Genomic DNA, 17,559 nt, shown 5'->3' with positions numbered 1-17,559 from the left:
TCCACCAATAATTATGGAAACCCTTTATAAAGAAAGCAACCTATAGCTTATATTTTAAGCTATTAAACGAAACTTAAAATTATCCGTTTGATGTGCTATTACTATTTATAATATTCCTCGTACGATATTTGCCCTTCGAACGAAAGGTTTTAAACTAATAAGCGAAATACTACCTTTAAAAGCCCGATTAACTCCAGATAAAGAAAAATCAATCGTATAATATATCCTTAATTTTATAGTAAAATCGTTTCCGCCTTTATATAGTTATATAAAAGATATAGCTAATTAATTAATAGTATTATAGGGTTAAAAGCTAGTTAGAAAGAATTAAACGTTAAACTTTATATAATAAATTTTAAATATTTAAATATATTTTAATTAAAGAATTAATTATTAATGGGTATTAAACGAAAATCTAATTAAATATTACATTTAATTTATCCTTATATAAAAGATAATAAATAAAAATAGCATTTAAAAAGAAAATATTTATAACTGTAATAAAATTAGATTTATAATAGGTAAAATTATATTTAAAATAGTTATAACTTTAATTAAATATAAATAAAAATTATAAGCTGTTTAATTAGGTAATTTAAAATAGTTGATAATTATTTAAACAATTTTATCGTATAGTTGGATTATCCTACTATATATTATTTTAATAGGGAAAAACTACCTTATACTTTAATATAAAAATAATAATATATTAGGTAATTAAAAGATTATAATTATAAAAAATAGTTAAATAATAAATAAATAAGCTATAAATTAAATTAAGCATTTTAATAAGTATATAAAGCTTTATATAAAAGGATATTATTACCTTTTTTTCCTTAATAGTTATAAAAGCTACCATTTATATAAATTTAAATTATATTATAAAGAAAACAATATTATTACCCTTTATATACCTCCCCATTTTTTTTATTACCTTTAACTACTTAATGTTAAGGTATTTAACCCTTTAAAACGGTTATATAAAAAGCAAATCGAAGGCTTTATATAGGTATATATTATTTATATTTAAAAGGAAGATTTTATAATTGCATTTCTCTATATATTTAATAAAGCAATTATTCTAAATAATATATAAAGGGGATTTAAAGGAATAGGTTTAATATTATATAATTTAAATTATATTATTAATTAATTAAATTATCCGGTTATACTTTAAATTAACCTTTTATCCCCGGTACCATTTAATCCTTATATAATTATAACTTTAAATAACCTAACTAAAGCTAATTCCCTTTTTAAATATATTAAATAAAGGATCGTATAATATTAAAATAGCTTTTTTATATTTATTATCGAAGGGTTAGGTTAAATTATATATAATATAATTAATATTATATATTGTTTTATATTATTAAAGGGGGAAGTTAAAAGCTTTTATAAAATAAATTATAAGTTTAATAAATATTGCTATATAAAAAGAACTAAATTATAAAATGGAGGATTTTTTATTATTAAAGATATTAGGGATTAAATAAAGGTATAGGGTATTTTTAAGGTAAAAAATCGCATTATATATTAAAGTAATTGTTATATAAAAAGGAAGGAAATTTACGCCTAGTATTATAAGGCTTATAGCGAACTTAGCTATAATATATAAACTTATAAAAATGTTATAAAAACGTTTAATAATTTAGATTTAAATTAATTTAAATTAATTGTATAAATAATTATTAAGATATTTTTAAATATATATATAAAGGTTAAAAATATAGCTAAGTTAATTAAGTAGCCAGGTTAAATGGGAGATATATTAATAAACTATTAAATATATTAAATAAAAATAATAAAATTTAACTTATTAAAAATATAATAAAGTAATTTTAAAAATTAATAGCTTTATATTTTAATATATTAAAATTAAAACTATACTTTATTTAAAATTAATTTAATAAGGAAAATAAATATATATTTTAAATAAAATAATAACTACCTTTTAACTATTATAACATTAAAGAAAATATATAAAAGGCCTTTATTTTAAATATAAAAGTATTAATAATATATATATATATATTAAATAATAAAAATAAATAAGTTTATAATAGAAATATTTAAATATTATAAATTAATTTAATATTTAAATATATAAAAATTCCTTAATAATACCTTAAATAAGGATAAAGGAAAGCTAAAATTTAAAGCTTTAATAAATTAGGTAAAGCTATTTAAAATTAATAAATAAACCTTAAAGCATTTTAAAAAAGGAATATAGCAAAAATGCCTTTTTAAAAATAAAGTTTTATATACTTTAAAACTAGCTTATAATAATAAAGGCTACTTCTATTTATTTATTATATTAAAAAAACTTAATTAAACAATATATTAATTATATATAGCTTAAAATATTATTAATTATATACTTAAATATTTATAATATATAAAGTTTAACCTAATTAAGCCTAAATTATTTAGCTTTTTAATTATAATATATAAGCCTTTTTAAATCTTAATAATAAACTTTATAAAACTATTTATCCTTACCTTTAAAGGAAATTAATATATCCTATATAAAATTAATATATTTAACTATTATAAATAAATAATCTTTATAATATTATATAAAACCTTTATAGCTTTATAGGTAATATTAGATTAAAAGGATTAAAATAGTATTATACCCTTAATTATTTATTTAGATTTTAATAATAGGTTCTTTTTAGGAAAATTTAAATATTAAATATAAAAAATAAAAATATATACCTTAAATACCCTATTTAAATCCTATAAAAGTATAGGTATTATAAAAATATTTAATTATATTATATAATTTATCCTTAATAAGCTTTATAATTTTATTTTAAATATATTAAAAGATTAAAACTTAAAAGTAATATTAATTATCTAAAGTATTAACTTTTAATATATAGATTATTTAAGCTTTTTACCTTTTAAAATCTTATATAGATATTTACTTTATAATAAATTAAAAGTAAAATACCCTTTTATTAAAGATATTACTTTAATAAGCTCCTTTATATCTTTTTTATTTAAACCTTTAATTTTAAAAGATTAGGACCCTTAATATTATAATTTAATTTTAAAATATATTGTATAAACTTAATAAAAACTTAAAAAAATAAAATAATAATATAAGGATATTTAAATATAAAAACAAACTATTTATAATTATTAAAGCATACCTATTTATATTAATAACTATATAATATTATTATAAAAAGGAAAATTAAAACTTCTTAAACTTATACCTAAATAAAAGGGATTATTCTTAATAAAAGGATAAATGGAACGTTATTCCTATATCCTATATAATTTAAATAGTATTCCTATCCTTTATAAATACCTATTAAATGCCCTTAAGTTATTTATCCTATAAATAAGTTATTTAAGGATAGAAAAGGATCTTTTACTATTACTTTATTAAAAAATCAGGAATTAATTAATAATAATTAAGAAAAAAAAAAAAAAAAAAACCCTAATATAATAACCTTATTTAAATAGGATAGCTAAATATTAAAAGAAAAACAATTAAATAGGTATATATATAAATAATTAAATAGTTAAAATAGGATAGTTTATATTTATCCTATCCTTAAAAGTCCATTCCTTTTTTATAAATGCTTTTACTATATATAAATAAATTATTAATTATATTAACGCTTAAAATCTTTCCACTTTTAACCTAAATTTTCTACCTCTTTTTTATATTATCCTTATTTATTATTAATCCTTATTATATTTATCCTTATTATACCCTTTTATTATTATTACTTTATATATTATAATACTTAATAGCACTTTAGGATAGACCTTATCCTTATATATAAAGATAGATAATAATAAGAATAAGCTAAATGTAAAATTAAAAAATCCCTTTTTAAAACCAAACTTTAACTATAGGATATATAAAGTTTTTAAATTATTAAATTAAGGATATATAAAAAATATAAAATGCAAATTAGATTTATTTTAGTTTATAAATATTAATAAAGTTATCTTTAATAAATCTATATTTAAGGGAAAAAATTAAACCCTTTTAAACTTAAATAAATTAAAAATTAATAAAGCCTTATTTATAAATAAACTAAACGGAAAGGCTTATTAAATATTTATTTTAATATATATAATTAATCTTTAAAAGGATATTAAAATAAATTAAGTAATAAAATACTTATACTATACTTTTATATTTATTAAACTATTTAATATAGTATTATAATTTAAAATAAAGACCTTTATCCAAACTATTAGGGTTATAATATTTTAATAAAATTGGATATATTATAAGGATATTACCCTTAGATTTTATATTAAACTAGCTTTTTAAAAGGCTATTAAAATTATTAGAAATTTTAAAAAGGGCTATAGCATATTTTTATTTATATTAAAAGTATTTATATATAATATAGAACTATTATAGCTATTTATTTTAAAGGGATATTATATTATCCTATTATGCTTTATATTATAGTTTAAAGCTAGTCTTAATTTTAATACCCTAAAAAAGGAAAATAAAGCTATTAAAAAGTTAAAGATTTTAAATAATAAAAAATAACTATTAATAAAAACTTAAATATACCTTTAATATTATTAAAATTATAAAAATAAATTTAAAATTTTAAAATTTAAGTAATAGCTATTAAAAAGGGATCCTAAAAATAAATTTAAGACTTTAAGAACTATATAAATATAATATCCTTTAAAAAAGGACTTAAATTACTTCTTTTACTACTTTAATAACCTATTTTATAGAATTAATAACCTACTTTATAAAATTAATAGCTTATCCTATAAAATTAATAATTTAATTTATAAAGCTAATAACCTATTTTATAAATATAGTAATATATTTAAACCTTTTAACCTAAATTAAAGGGAATTATATTTAAATATATATAATTAATATTTAATTATTTTATTAATTATTTAAATAAAGTAAAAGCTGGACTAAAATTAAAAATAAAATACGCTTATATTTTAAAAGAAAATTAATAAAAATTAAAAGCTTTTAAAAAAGGAAGTAAAATCCTATTATTAAATAATTTTAAAATAATAAAGGAAATATATAGGATATGTTAAATTATAGTTAAATAAATATAAGCTATATTACGAAATAGCTTATATAAAGGATTATTTAAAGGAATTATTAAATTATATATAATAGCTATTTTTAATAAAGTTTTAATAGGGGAAGCTTTAACTTTACTTTAAAATATAATTAAGTTTATAATAATTATTATTTAGCCTTAAATATAGGTTATAATTTAATTAATAGTTTAAAAAGTTATAGATTTATAAATTAAATTAATAAAAGTTAAAAATAAAAACGTAAGTTTAAAAGAATATATAAAAAAGTTAAAATTTCTTTATTCCTTATTTTACTTTATTATTATTTTACCTATAATTATAAACCTATTTATATTTTATATTTAAAATTAATATACCTTTATAAAAAACTAATTTACCCCTATTAACCTAAAAGAAATATTTTTATTTAGATTTTTATCCTAATTAATTAAAGCATTTTTATTTAAATTCTAATTAAAATTTAATATTAAACCTAAAAAGAAAAAAAAAGCTATTAAATCAAAATTTAATATTAAATCTAAAGGGAAAGGAAAGGCTATTAATATTAATAATATATAGGACATTATAAATAATAACCTAATAATAAATAATAATTATAATAATAAAATATAATTTAGGATATATATAGGATAATCCTTATTAAAGTATAAGATATATATATAATTTTATTAAATGGATTTTTTATAATTAGAATAATTTAAAATTTAAATAAAATAATCCTTATTAAAGTATAAGATTTATATATAATTTTATTAAATAGAAATTTTATAATTAGGATAATTTAAAATATAAGTGGACTAGTTTTAATTAAAATATAGGATTTATATATAATTTTATTAAATAAAAATCTTATAAATGGAATAATTTAAAATATAAATAAAATAGTTTTAATTAAAATATAGGATTTATATATAATTCTACTAGATAAAAATCTTATAAATAAAATAATTTAAGATATAAATGGAATAATCCTAATTAAAATATAGGATTTATATATAATTTTATTGGATGGATTTTTTATAATTAGGATAATTTAAAATATAAGTGGAATAATCCTTATTAAAGCTTAAAATTTATATATAATTCTACCGAATAGAAATTTCATAATCGGAATAAAGTAAAATATAAATAAAATAATTATAAAATATAAGTACAATGCTTTTTATTAAATTATAAGATAAAATCTTACAATCCTAACTTTAGCCTTATATAGGTATAGGCGCCCAGCTCGATAGGGGGACCAATTACGGAACCCATTCCTAGAAGCACTATATCTAATTCTACCCCTCCTTGGCCACAATGCTAGCTAGAATTACTTACCAATAACAACTACACCTTTTTAGCTTGCCCGCATTATCTCCTAGGTACTTTTACAGCCAGCAACCCGGCCTACCTGCATCCAGCGGACCTGCCTGCTGTAAGCACTGTAAATCCCCCCGTTCAGCGCATAACGCACAGCCTCATTTTCCGTGGAGAGTGGTTTTGATTTGTACCTGACATAACAAAATACCTACCCTACCTATGCCTGCCTCCTTGTTTATTTGAAGTGATGTTTAAAATTCTACCCAAGTAGCTCACACAGTGATGATCCCTCAATCTCAACGCTGTAGGTATTCCTACGTATAGGTAGTGTATGAGCACAGACGGTGCTTTACATGCCTTGATATGGTACCTGTAGCCGCGGGGATTCAGCCCGTTTTCTTTGTTTCGTACAATCCTCGCTGTCACATTTCCACATCTTTCATCAGGCGTCTATGAATACGACGACGCATGTGAAGATCCAAACGTACATTATGTTATGCAGATCCTGGGAATAGGTACCTACATATCACAGTACAAATAAGTGAGAAACAACAGTACAGACTACATGTATACAGTACATAGTAATCACAACCCATACTTACCAGATATGGTAGGTAAGAAATACCTCTCAAACAATTGAGATTCATAACTCGATGATTCTATGAGGTATCCGTAAGTATCAATCCTTGGCTTCAGGTACATTCATATAATATATTGGGCCGAGAGAATGCTGTGTAATGCCGTGTAATGCTGTTGGTGAGTCAATTTTTATTTTACTTTAATAGTCTGGAGTGCATAGGTCCTTGCATACAAATGTACACATCTAAGTACGGAGTAGTGTGCTTAAAAGAATCAATCTCGTGCTGAAGATACAGTAAATATGATGCAATGCATACTGTATCAGGGTACCTACATATGTACTTACATACCTACCTACATAGGTATCATCCCTTTCCAGCTGACATGATCGTTTCCGTCTCCCTGATCCTCAAATAAATGGCCAGAAAAATGGCCCATTGGCGATGCAAAGAAGCCGGATATCCGACTGGGCGGGTCGGGGTTAAGGCCTTTCCCACCTATACCCCCTGCCTGTGGGACATGACAAGACATGACAGCCACCGAAAAAAGTGTCATTTAGATGAACAGCTCTCTAATTTGAACATACTATGTACGTAGTATTTAGGCATTCTAGGACAGAGGGAGACGGTTATATACCGGCCACTGGATTTCAAGATGGTAGCTACCTAGGTAGGTATTCCGCAGGTGAAACACTCCTCTTGACCCTTAACCCGTTGTAATAATCCAGGGACAGCATCGGAGATACACTATTGTCAGAAAGCCAAACCAGGTTGCCAAGGCGAAACCTCGTTTTTCTTCAATTAAATACTGATTTTTATCTTACTATATCTCGGTATCTGAGGTCCTACCATGACCGACCTGCTTCCTCGCACTTACATATCCCTGCTGTACACGGACCGGTGATGAGACAGAAGAATGAAAAGAGATGATTTGTTTTACTCTCATTCCGAGAATGAACATTAAAACCTAAGGTATTCATAGAGTAATGTGTTCACCCGTCCATACCTAGTGAGGTATCGTGCCTTGACTGTATGTAGCACCTTACACCTGCCCTCAAATAGTGAACATTATCCGCCAGGCTGTCGTGCCCGGCGAGACGCAAGTATCCATGAGCGGCGCGCGACATGGACACAACGGCAGCGCCTCCATTTATGAAAAACTTCACTGAGAAGCTGCACAGTTATATCACTAGAGAAAGGTCTCAGTAGTACAGCTAAAACCCGTGAGACGTGGGTGGTCATAGTATAAATACATCGACTCTGCCAATGACGCCCAATCTCCCAGACGACGGACACACGAGTATGTCGACAACGATGGTTTACGTATGATGGCACGGGCACGGCCAATGCTTGGAAGACAGGCTGAATTCACTACCTCCCTCGCATCGTACACGACACTCATATCCCCCAGCGATCGAGTTTCAGCCCAGCTAAGGGACATATCAGAGTAGCGAGGAATCATGTAAAGCTTTTCCGTAACCAAACAAAACTCCTTTCCATGCAGGTGGGGTGATGACAAAATACGTACGACAGATCTACAATACAAGCAGCATCCCTCGAAATACAGCACATCTCGCTATCGGCGAGGGCGACGGGCTTATTCGTGCTTATCGAACGACCGAGCCTCCGGGGCCGCCAGGCAAGTCGGCCGAGCCCTGCATGCCGACCTTGTTGGCACCTTCTTTCTGCAGCCTCTCGAAGGTCATCTTCTTCTGGTAATCGGCAACGCGATATTTCTTAAAGTACGTGACCTAGCGCAACATTAACTCGATTCGCTTCTTATCTTTTCTCCTCTCCTCCTCCCTTCCTCCCTTCCTCGCTTCCTCGCTTTCTCCTCTTTTCTCTCTTCCCATAATGAGGATATAGAGGCGGAGAGGATGAAGACAAACTCACCCATGCGGTAGCGCAGTTGTCGTGAAAGGCCTTGTCCTCGTTGGCGCAATGCTTGTCGGCCGTCTTCTTCCCCTCGCCGGTCAGCGAGTCGATGACGTCGTGCTTGTCGAGGCACCTGTAGAAGGTGTCGCGGGCGTCCCAGCACTGTTTCCTCTCGGTGCGGTCGGGGGCTCTCGCGCCTGTGCGCACCTCGTCCTTGCGCTTGTCGTCCTCAGACGACCAGAGGCCGAACATGCCCATGGTCAATGATGCGGGGTGGGTTGAGAGACAAATCGAAACAATTGATTGTTGGCTTCTTGGATTCAAAATGATGCGGCGAAGTGTTTTGTGCTAGGTATGTGTAACGCGAAGATTTCGTTTGAGCTCAAGTCAACTTGTAAAGGTAGGCCTCGGCGTCGATAGCTAATGGAGCTGGAGCGGGAGCTTAATTCATCATGATACCTACCTAGGTAGCTTCGACATATCTGATGATGAAATAGGGCATGTAATAAGGCATGTAATAAGGCATGTAATCGATAGCAGCCTGCTACAGTGGATGGCTAAGGTACCTAAGGTAGCCTAAGAGACAGCCGCTTCTACTTAGCGCGAAGACCCTGCCTAGTAGGTACATGTAGGGGTCCACTGGGGGCTCTAAGCCGTGAGGCCGATCATTGGCCAGGCATAGGCCTTCATCAACCTCCTTTCTGTACTCCGTACCTCGCCTGCCTGCCTACCTTACATATCTAATGCCTGCTCGTTACGTGGATTGAATCTTAAATCATTCACGATACCTTCATTTAACCTCAACCTGTACCTACATTTGCCGACCAACGACCGCACCCTCTCCAGCAGCATCCGACCTTCCGAGAAGTCATCGCCGTCCCATATCCAATTCGATCTCGGCACACGAACAGACAAGACAGCCGGTGCATATGAATCCACCATGATCAGTTTATAACGGCCTCGAACAGTATCCGAATTTGCGCCATTCTCAGCACTACATCCCACTACCCTCGATTTCTGCATCTTGGTCGACTCTTCTGTTCAACCTCGCAGTCGCTTCATTCAACTCCTCGCCTAAATACAAATCTATCCCCTACAAGAAAACACATACAGAGATGCCGAGACGGAGACGTCCGCCGCGATCCGGCGCCATCGCCGAACTGCCGCCCCTGCGCATCCTCGGCCAGATCGCCGCCTTGCAGGGCATCTACTACGCCGTCGCCCTCGTCCTGATGCTCTTCACCTCGCTCGTCATGGGTCTCCAGTTTAGCCTGGACATGGTATTCGGCTGGGCCAGTCTACGGGGCGACAACACGCAAGGCTGGCTGATGGGTTTCGTGTGGTTATGTTGTGCCGGCGCTGTGTATGTCGTCACCCCTCTATTCCCACCCCATTCCCACCTTCTCTAGTTTCTCCCTCATCTGGCCATTCTGCCTATCATCAGTACTGCCCATAGTCATTTTCTTTCCCTCTACTAACACACCCACCAAACAGAGTCGTCGCATTAGTCGTCCTCATATCCCGATCGAAGCTCGTCCTCGACTTTTCCCTCACGCTCCACATCCTGCACCTGATCATCGTATCTATATACACAGGCTACCTACCGCGCAACATGGCCTGGTGGATCACCATGTTGGTCTCGGGCACCATCACCGTTGCGGGTGGCACATATGGCTGTCGGTGGAGGGAACTCCGCCCCATCACTTTCGGCGGTATAAGCCGCAATACCGAGAACAGCAGCAATGGCTCTCCAGAAGACGGTAGCGGTGACCACGGCGACGAAGAGATGGGGTTTTCGAGGGGCGGCCGCGGACGAGGTAGAGGTCGCGACGGCCTGGGGGAATACGAGATGGCTAGCATCAAGGGTGATTCGAATAAATAACAATAGAAATGCCCCAGTTTGCTTTCTTCTTGCCCATCTCTGATTTTTTTTTTCCGGGTAAGCAGGCATAATGATTGTATGGTTATGGCGGACGCTACAGGATATTCTCGCATTGCATTGCATGGCGTTATGGAACTTGTATGAATACTTTGGAACTTGGAACGTCTATCTACTGCCATCTATTTAATACGGCTGGCTTGCTGGCCTCCTTTCGAAGCAGCAGCCAGTATTACCTTACCCTTGGTGCAAAAAAAAAGAAACGTACTGCACATGTCTGCTCTATATGCCTACCCGTGAGCGCTCTCTAGTCTATGAGAAATAAGCCTTTTACCATGCCCATTTTCTATCGCCAGGACCATATATCTTGGAAAAGGGATATCTGAGATGGCGGCTCCAGTTCCCGTCACCCCTAAAATAGACCGGGTTAGATTGAATCTTGACCATATAATACATGCACCTCATGCACATATCCTCAGTACATGTACACACATACACAGTTCATTTTTCTCGTCCTCTCGCCATACCCAAGTGGTCAAAGACCCCGAGTAGAAAGCCCTACACTAATCACAATCACTACACAAACACAGCAAAAACGAGAACTGTAAATCCTCGAATACTAGCTCCCAGTGACCCTATAAAAAGATGGATTGAGCATAAGTCGAGAAGTATTCGCGAGTAAAAGAGAAAACGTACATACATCCATACATATTTATATACAAGCGTACACCTCACAACTCAGTCGCCATACTCGGTCAGCCATTTCATACCTACCTACCTACTTTACCTCAACGGCAGTAGTAGTGTAATATAATATCTTGTTCTTCATTGAAGCTATGCTCTAGAACCTATAGGATACGTATTATACATGAAAGAAACAGCATGCCTGAAGGACACGACTCGTTTAATCTTTGCTCATCACCATGTCTCATCTCATAATCATCCACTCACTTTCTTTCTCCTATTTCGACACCATTTCATCTAGCCTCCAGCACCGTACCGTACCCCAATCATACAAAAATCTTGGCGATTTCATCCCGTCTTCGAGTCGTGACGACATCGATCCGAGAAAACACACTGCTCGGGACAAAAGGGATCCGAGTCCCCCGGTTCGCCGCGGTCCGGCGACCATGTATCAGGGTGACACGACCTTTCTAACGCATTTTTACTCTGTTCCTGTTCTTTATATGTAGAAAAGCTCGATTGCTCTGACGACGATCGGGCAGTGGAAGCGAGGCCCCTTTTCTTGATCTCTTTCGGTGAATAACCTGGCTCACTCCTTATCCCCATGAACCCAGACCGCGGTAGTGAAGATCTCTGATCAACTTCGTATTCTCTAGTCTTAGTCTTGACGGTACTTTCATCGGGGCCCAGGTCTAAACCGCCTGCCGACGTTCTCCCTACTGTCGCCGAAGCGTTTGCACAATCTACTTGCATTCGCGTCATAATAGATCCAGAGTCAGGACAAGGTTCAGAATTTGTAACATGATGTGAACCCTGTATGGTAGACAACGGCTCAGACATGCAACCCTCGCTCTCAATATCCGGCAAAGCGTCCCGAAGCGCTTTACTAGTGAAATACGTAGCTAAAGGCCCACTCTCAGAAGCCATGTTGACCTCGTCCGGCGTAGTGACTTCTGAAAGGCGGCTATGCTGTCTTCGACTCTTTAGTCCCTGCCACTGTGGCGACCTCACCATCGGACTCGCTAAAACCGCCGGCGGCGACAACAGAGATAAATGTGAGTTCGATGGCACATCAGGGGTAGTATCAGCGACAAATGATTCTTCACTATCGGAGCTACTCGAAACTCGTGCTGCTTCGAGACTCGACTTGGCCGATCTTGAGTAGTTCGTAAGCCGATCCAACTCGACTGTGGCGATCCTGAGTCCCGAAGCTGCCGCGAGTAGCACGGCATTTTGCTGCTGTATGGGGGTGCTTTTAGAAGACGCAGGGGTATTGAAGATGGGCGACTCCTCGGATGATGGCCAGATCTCATTTGAATTCCGGGACCGGTAGCGGCGGACTTTGCCGGCTGGGGGTGGCGGAAACTCTGGGCGAACAGAGAACATCGAGGACGATCTACCCCGGCGAAACCTGTCGCGTAGCGAATGGAATCGTTTGGATACCGTGTTCTGGATACGGTGGCGATGCTGGTGTCGACTGGTATCGAACTGTTTGTAGTTTGGCGGCTTGAGCTCTCTGACTGTGTCCAGCTAGTAGAGTATCAATATCATCCAGGGAAGAGCTAACAGGATGCAAATCTGAGAACGACCTACAACAGATGTGGAAGGCCGAGCAACGGAATAAGACCGTCGGTAAAAGTCAGGGCACGACTTGAGGGCACTTTCTTGGGAATCCCGGAATTGAGATATATTATCGTATTCTACACGTCTGCGAAGGTCCAAACCCTCGTTCGCCGTTTCGGTTGATGGCGAACTCGCGAGGTTCTTGTGAGTCGGCGTGTCGGGATCCGAGCTCTCAGATACGCCATGTCCTTTCCCAAGCTTCCGTTCCCAGTCTGCTGAGCCCGAGGTGTCAGATTTAGACCTTCGAGATTTGCATGGAATACAGTTGGTGAGCAGTAATGGGCCAAGAGGCGGGCTCGACATGTCGTTCGGGGAAGGAAGGGATGAAGCGCCGCTGGTAGAACTGAGCGGTCCATCGAACCCGGTGCCAGAGATTGTGCGTCTATGTTCTTTGATGTAGAGATTTCTCGACTGGGCATCCCTCCATCGAACAACCTGCCATTGCACTTCGAAAACCCCAGGTAAAGCTAGACTGGGTAGCCTTGGGACTAAAGAGTCCTCGTGTTGCTGTTCTGTTTGTTCTCCGGATTTAACAGATCTTGCACATTGCCAGGTTGATAGAACAAGTTGAGGGGGCCGACGATGGGACGCTTCTTGACCCCAAACACCATTGATCTCGGTGTCTAAGTGAAAAGGGCTGACAGTGGATCCATCGCTGGAGCGTTGGGACTTTCCGTTCACCTGGAGTCGTCGGTTTGGCCATCGAACAGGCTCCAGTGAGGGAGTCTTGATCACCTGGGCGGGCGAAGAGAAGTAATCGTCCTCGGAACTTCGAGTATTCTCTTTCTGGTGTTCACTGATACACGAGAGTCTGTAGCTTGCGGTTCGATGTCGATCCAAGCTGCGTCCGATTTCACCACTGTTTCCGGGCATCTTGATTCCCTGGAGAGGAGCACTCCTGGTGGCGGGAAGAGATGGATCTAGGTGGCCTAGGGGATGCATTAGGACGGATTCATGACTCCTGTTTCGAGGTGCAGCTCAGGGCCTTCAGCTTGGCCAGGTTCGTGTTGCACGATTTGACGAAGCGAGTATAGGAATGTCGAATTCGATGGGTGATGGCGCCCAAGATGAGTTTGCACTTATGAATACGGAACATGGACATGGTTAGATTTAGGTGGTGAGACAGTGGACGAAGTGAAGAATATGAAGAGGCGTGGTCCCAGACAAAGTGCCGGAAGCGATTTGGTCGGATGGCACAGCACAGCATCATCCCATCATCCATCAAGGAAGTTTCGAGGCAGCTACCTGTCCTACAGTAGGTATCTAAGGCAGGGACGTACTGGGAGACATTTTCACGGAATGCTGGAAGGGGCAAAGGTAGCTGGCCTTGTTCTTTCCCCAAACATGATACGCATAGATGAAATGGAGATGAAATGCTCATTACTTCCTGTATCGCCGAGGCAGATTGGACTCTCGCCACGACCACGCGTACACGAGTGTGTGATTTATAGCTCACCTAGCTTGCCATATAACCCTATGCAGTCTGGTATATTGGCGTTCTTGAGGTTTGTTGGGATTAATAATAGGACTATGTAGGTTATGGCCTATGGGTAAGTAGGTAAGTATTTGTCCAATGGTTTACGTCACGCCCAGCGTTCTATTCCCGCTTGGAATACGCACTTCAGATTTCATTTAATTTTCCTCCTATATACTCTCCTATACAAGCTATGTGTTCATGTAGATATGACGCCGTGCCGGCTCAGACATTCACATTGATGCAGCTCTTGTCTTTGGTGAGAAAGGCCGGCTAGTAGCGGGCATCTTGGTGTGCTAAGCTCCGATCATGTCCGGCTAGAATCCGGGCCCTTGTGCCCGCTGTGGATCGAGCGAATCCAGGGATTAACCGGAGCCGCTCTTCATTACGAAATCGGAACCATGATCTCTACTAACCTCGGCACAGCACCTCGGCACGCCGAGGGGCATTCAAGTCATTGCTCGAGGATACCCCTCCTCCAGAATCATTCCTTCGAGCTGCCAGACACTGCGCAAATATGCTTCGTCCCATAGCACCGAGGCTTTGGAGCCCTAGGCTCTCACACGTCGCTCGATTAAAGCTCGGACAGCAACCCCGACTACCACAAAATGCGAGGAACTATGCCTCCCCTTCCGCATCCAGCCCGGCCTTCGACTGGAAAGACCCATTAGCAAGCAACAATCTTCTCACCGAGGACGAATTAGCCATTGCAGAGACAGCAGAGAGGTACTGCCAGGAGCAATTACTACCAAGAGTTCTACGTAAGTGCGCCGCCACCCTACAAGCTGGGTCCCTCGGCTGAGGACCAGCAAATGAGGGCACGGTGGTTCGCTGACTCGGCCTGTTCCTCAATACAGAAGCCTACCGCGATGAGAACTACGACCGAGCGATCCTCTCCGAGATGGGCGAACTGGGTCTGCTGGGCGCTAACCTGCAGGGATACGGCTGTGCGGGCACGTCCACGGTGGCAGCCGGACTGATCACGCGTGCTGTCGAGCGCGTAGACAGCGGCTACCGCTCCGGGATGTCGGTCCAGTCATCGCTGGTGATGGGGGGCATCCACGAGTTCGGCTCGACAGAGCAGAAGGAGGAATTTCTCGAGCCCATGGCCCGCGGGAAGCTTCTCGGGGCCTTCGGTCTCACAGAGCCGAACCACGGGAGCGACCCGGGGTCGATGGAGACGACGGCGCGCCCGCACCCCTCGAAGAGCGGGTACTACGTCCTCAGCGGCGCCAAGACATGGATCACGAACTCCCCCATCGCCGACGTGCTGATGGTGTGGGCGAAGCTCGAGGGCAAGATCCGCGGATTCCTGGTCGAGCGCGCGGAGTGTCCCACAGGCACGCTCGAGACGCCAGCACTCAAGAACAAGAACGGGCTGCGCGCGAGCGTGACTGGTATGATCCAGCTCGACAACTGCCCGGTGCCGGCTGCCAATATGTTCCCCTCGGTGGAAGGATTGCGAGGGCCGTTTACATGCCTGAACAGCGCGCGATACGGGATTTCCCTCGGAGTCATGGGAGCACTGGAAGACTGTCTCGCGCGCGCTCGGACGTACGCCCTCGAGCGCCGGCAGTTTAAGAACAACCCGCTGGCCAAGTACCAGCTCGTGCAGAAGAAGCTGGCGGACGCCGCGACGGATGCCGCGTACGGTGTGCTGGCGGCGATACAAGTCGGGCGTTTGAAGGATGAGGGCAAGGCCACGCCTGAGATGATTAGTATGATCAAGAGGCAGAATTGCGACCGGGCTTTGCATAATGCGAGGGTGTTGCAGGAGATTTTCGGCGGGAATGCGGCTAGTGACGAGTATCATATCGGTAGACATGTGGCCAATCTTTTCGTCACGCAGACCTATGAGGGTCAGAGCGATATTCATAGTACGTTATTGCCGAGCTGTGTTGCCAGCCCTGCTGGAAAGAGTTAAGATTTGCTAACAAAGGACATTTTTCTAGGTCTCATCCTCGGTCGTGCCATAACTGGTATTCAGGCCTTTGCGTAGTGGACTCTTAGCATCATCCTACCGCATATCTATCTAGGTAGTAGAAGAGTGGTATTGCTCGACCTATGTTCGCCACATCGTTCATTGGTACCTGCTTTCTACTTCTGGTTTGAATCTGCAAACAACATGGCCTACTTTCCATCTAGGGTAAGCAGATAGGGCGAGTGTATTACGCTTAGTGTATGGATAATATGACCTACAGTCTGTAGAGTGAAGGTTGGGAATATGTAGGTCTTCTAAATCATGTGAAGGTCACCGAATGTTATATACCACGTGCTACATAGGTAGGTAGTCATAGAGATTCAGGCACGTCCCGACATTTCAGGCTGAGAACAGTATCGCTCCGGGCTATCCCTATTATCCATACGACCATCTTTACAAGAGTATTTTATTATCTCAGTCAAGCACAAGCGAGCAAGATATTCCATGTCTAGGCTTCTGATGAATATGTGGCCGATGGGCACAATGGACGATCTCATGATGGGGGTGAAAATTAGTCAATGCGAGTCAGTCACTACGAATTATCGGGTCTGGCTGGCTGGCTGGCTGGCTGGCTGCCACCTTGCTGGACTCAAGGGGCGCGCCATCATCATCGGGTCATGACAGAAAGTTACTTACGAACACCTAACCCTTTGGAAATGGCAAAGGGGGAAGACAGGTGCACCGCCACATTTGCCACGAAGTGGTAATAAAGGTAGGGAGAAGAAGAAGAAGAAGAAGAAAACAGGTATTCCAGCTGTCAAGTTTGCATTGCATGCTCATTCATTCATTCATCCATTCATCTAGCATCTGGTAGATTCTTTTCCGTTCGCATCGCAGCTTAGTCATTATCTACCTAGGTTAGATGTGCCTGAGTGCCGGGTACCGGAATAGCCTAGCGCATGCTACCTAGCGCCCACACACCAACTGCATCTACCTACACATGTACATGTAGGCTCTTGATAGGCAGGCGGCATCCGCCCCAGGCATTTCCGACATCTCAGGATGTCGATCATGGATATGAATAGATACGGTAGGTGCCTGAGCAGAACCTGAGGCGGCCGAGGGGCCAAGATAAATGAATGGCTGCTGCTGAAAA

At 37.8% G+C, this 17,559-nt stretch overlaps 4 protein-coding genes across 4 annotated transcripts; 2 read left to right on the top strand and 2 right to left on the bottom strand.

The window, feature by feature from the left end:
- Positions 1 to 8,554: 8,554 nt before the first annotated feature.
- F5B22DRAFT_648978 (oxidoreductase-like protein) lies at positions 8,555 to 9,080 on the bottom strand (the record flags this gene model as incomplete). Its single annotated transcript, XM_047979103.1, has 2 exons — positions 8,555 to 8,698; positions 8,841 to 9,080. 2 exons carry the CDS (start codon positions 9,078 to 9,080, stop codon positions 8,555 to 8,557), a joined length of 384 nt encoding a protein of 127 aa, XP_047828520.1.
- Positions 9,081 to 9,937: 857 nt separating this feature from the next.
- F5B22DRAFT_648977 (integral membrane protein S linking to the trans Golgi network-domain-containing protein) lies at positions 9,938 to 10,704 on the top strand (the record flags this gene model as incomplete). Its single annotated transcript, XM_047979102.1, has 2 exons — positions 9,938 to 10,185; positions 10,317 to 10,704. 2 exons carry the CDS (start codon positions 9,938 to 9,940, stop codon positions 10,702 to 10,704), a joined length of 636 nt encoding a protein of 211 aa, XP_047828519.1.
- A 982-nt stretch (positions 10,705 to 11,686) lies between these two features.
- On the bottom strand, positions 11,687 to 14,050 carry F5B22DRAFT_326251 (uncharacterized protein). Its single transcript, XM_047970747.1, has 2 exons — positions 12,979 to 14,050; positions 11,687 to 12,915 (listed from the first exon to the last, which is right to left on the bottom strand). The coding sequence occupies exons 1-2, from the start codon at positions 13,948 to 13,950 to the stop codon at positions 11,734 to 11,736; spliced, it is 2,154 nt and encodes a 717-aa protein (XP_047828518.1). The 5' UTR covers positions 13,951 to 14,050; the 3' UTR covers positions 11,687 to 11,733.
- Positions 14,051 to 14,862: 812 nt separating this feature from the next.
- F5B22DRAFT_326134 (mitochondrial glutaryl-CoA dehydrogenase-like protein) lies at positions 14,863 to 16,731 on the top strand. Its single transcript, XM_047970744.1, has 3 exons — positions 14,863 to 15,243; positions 15,340 to 16,359; positions 16,435 to 16,731. Exons 1-3 carry the CDS (start codon positions 15,000 to 15,002, stop codon positions 16,479 to 16,481), a joined length of 1,311 nt encoding a protein of 436 aa, XP_047828517.1. The 5' UTR covers positions 14,863 to 14,999; the 3' UTR covers positions 16,482 to 16,731.
- Positions 16,732 to 17,559: the final 828 nt, after the last annotated feature.

This window comes from Xylaria bambusicola, assembly GCF_022495145.1.
Source record: "Xylaria bambusicola strain CBS 139988 unplaced genomic scaffold F5B22scaffold_38, whole genome shotgun sequence".
NCBI classification, from domain to species: domain Eukaryota; kingdom Fungi; phylum Ascomycota; class Sordariomycetes; order Xylariales; family Xylariaceae; genus Xylaria; species Xylaria bambusicola.
Note: the sequence above shows the minus strand (reverse complement) of the source record. Positions and strands in the feature narration are given on the sequence as shown.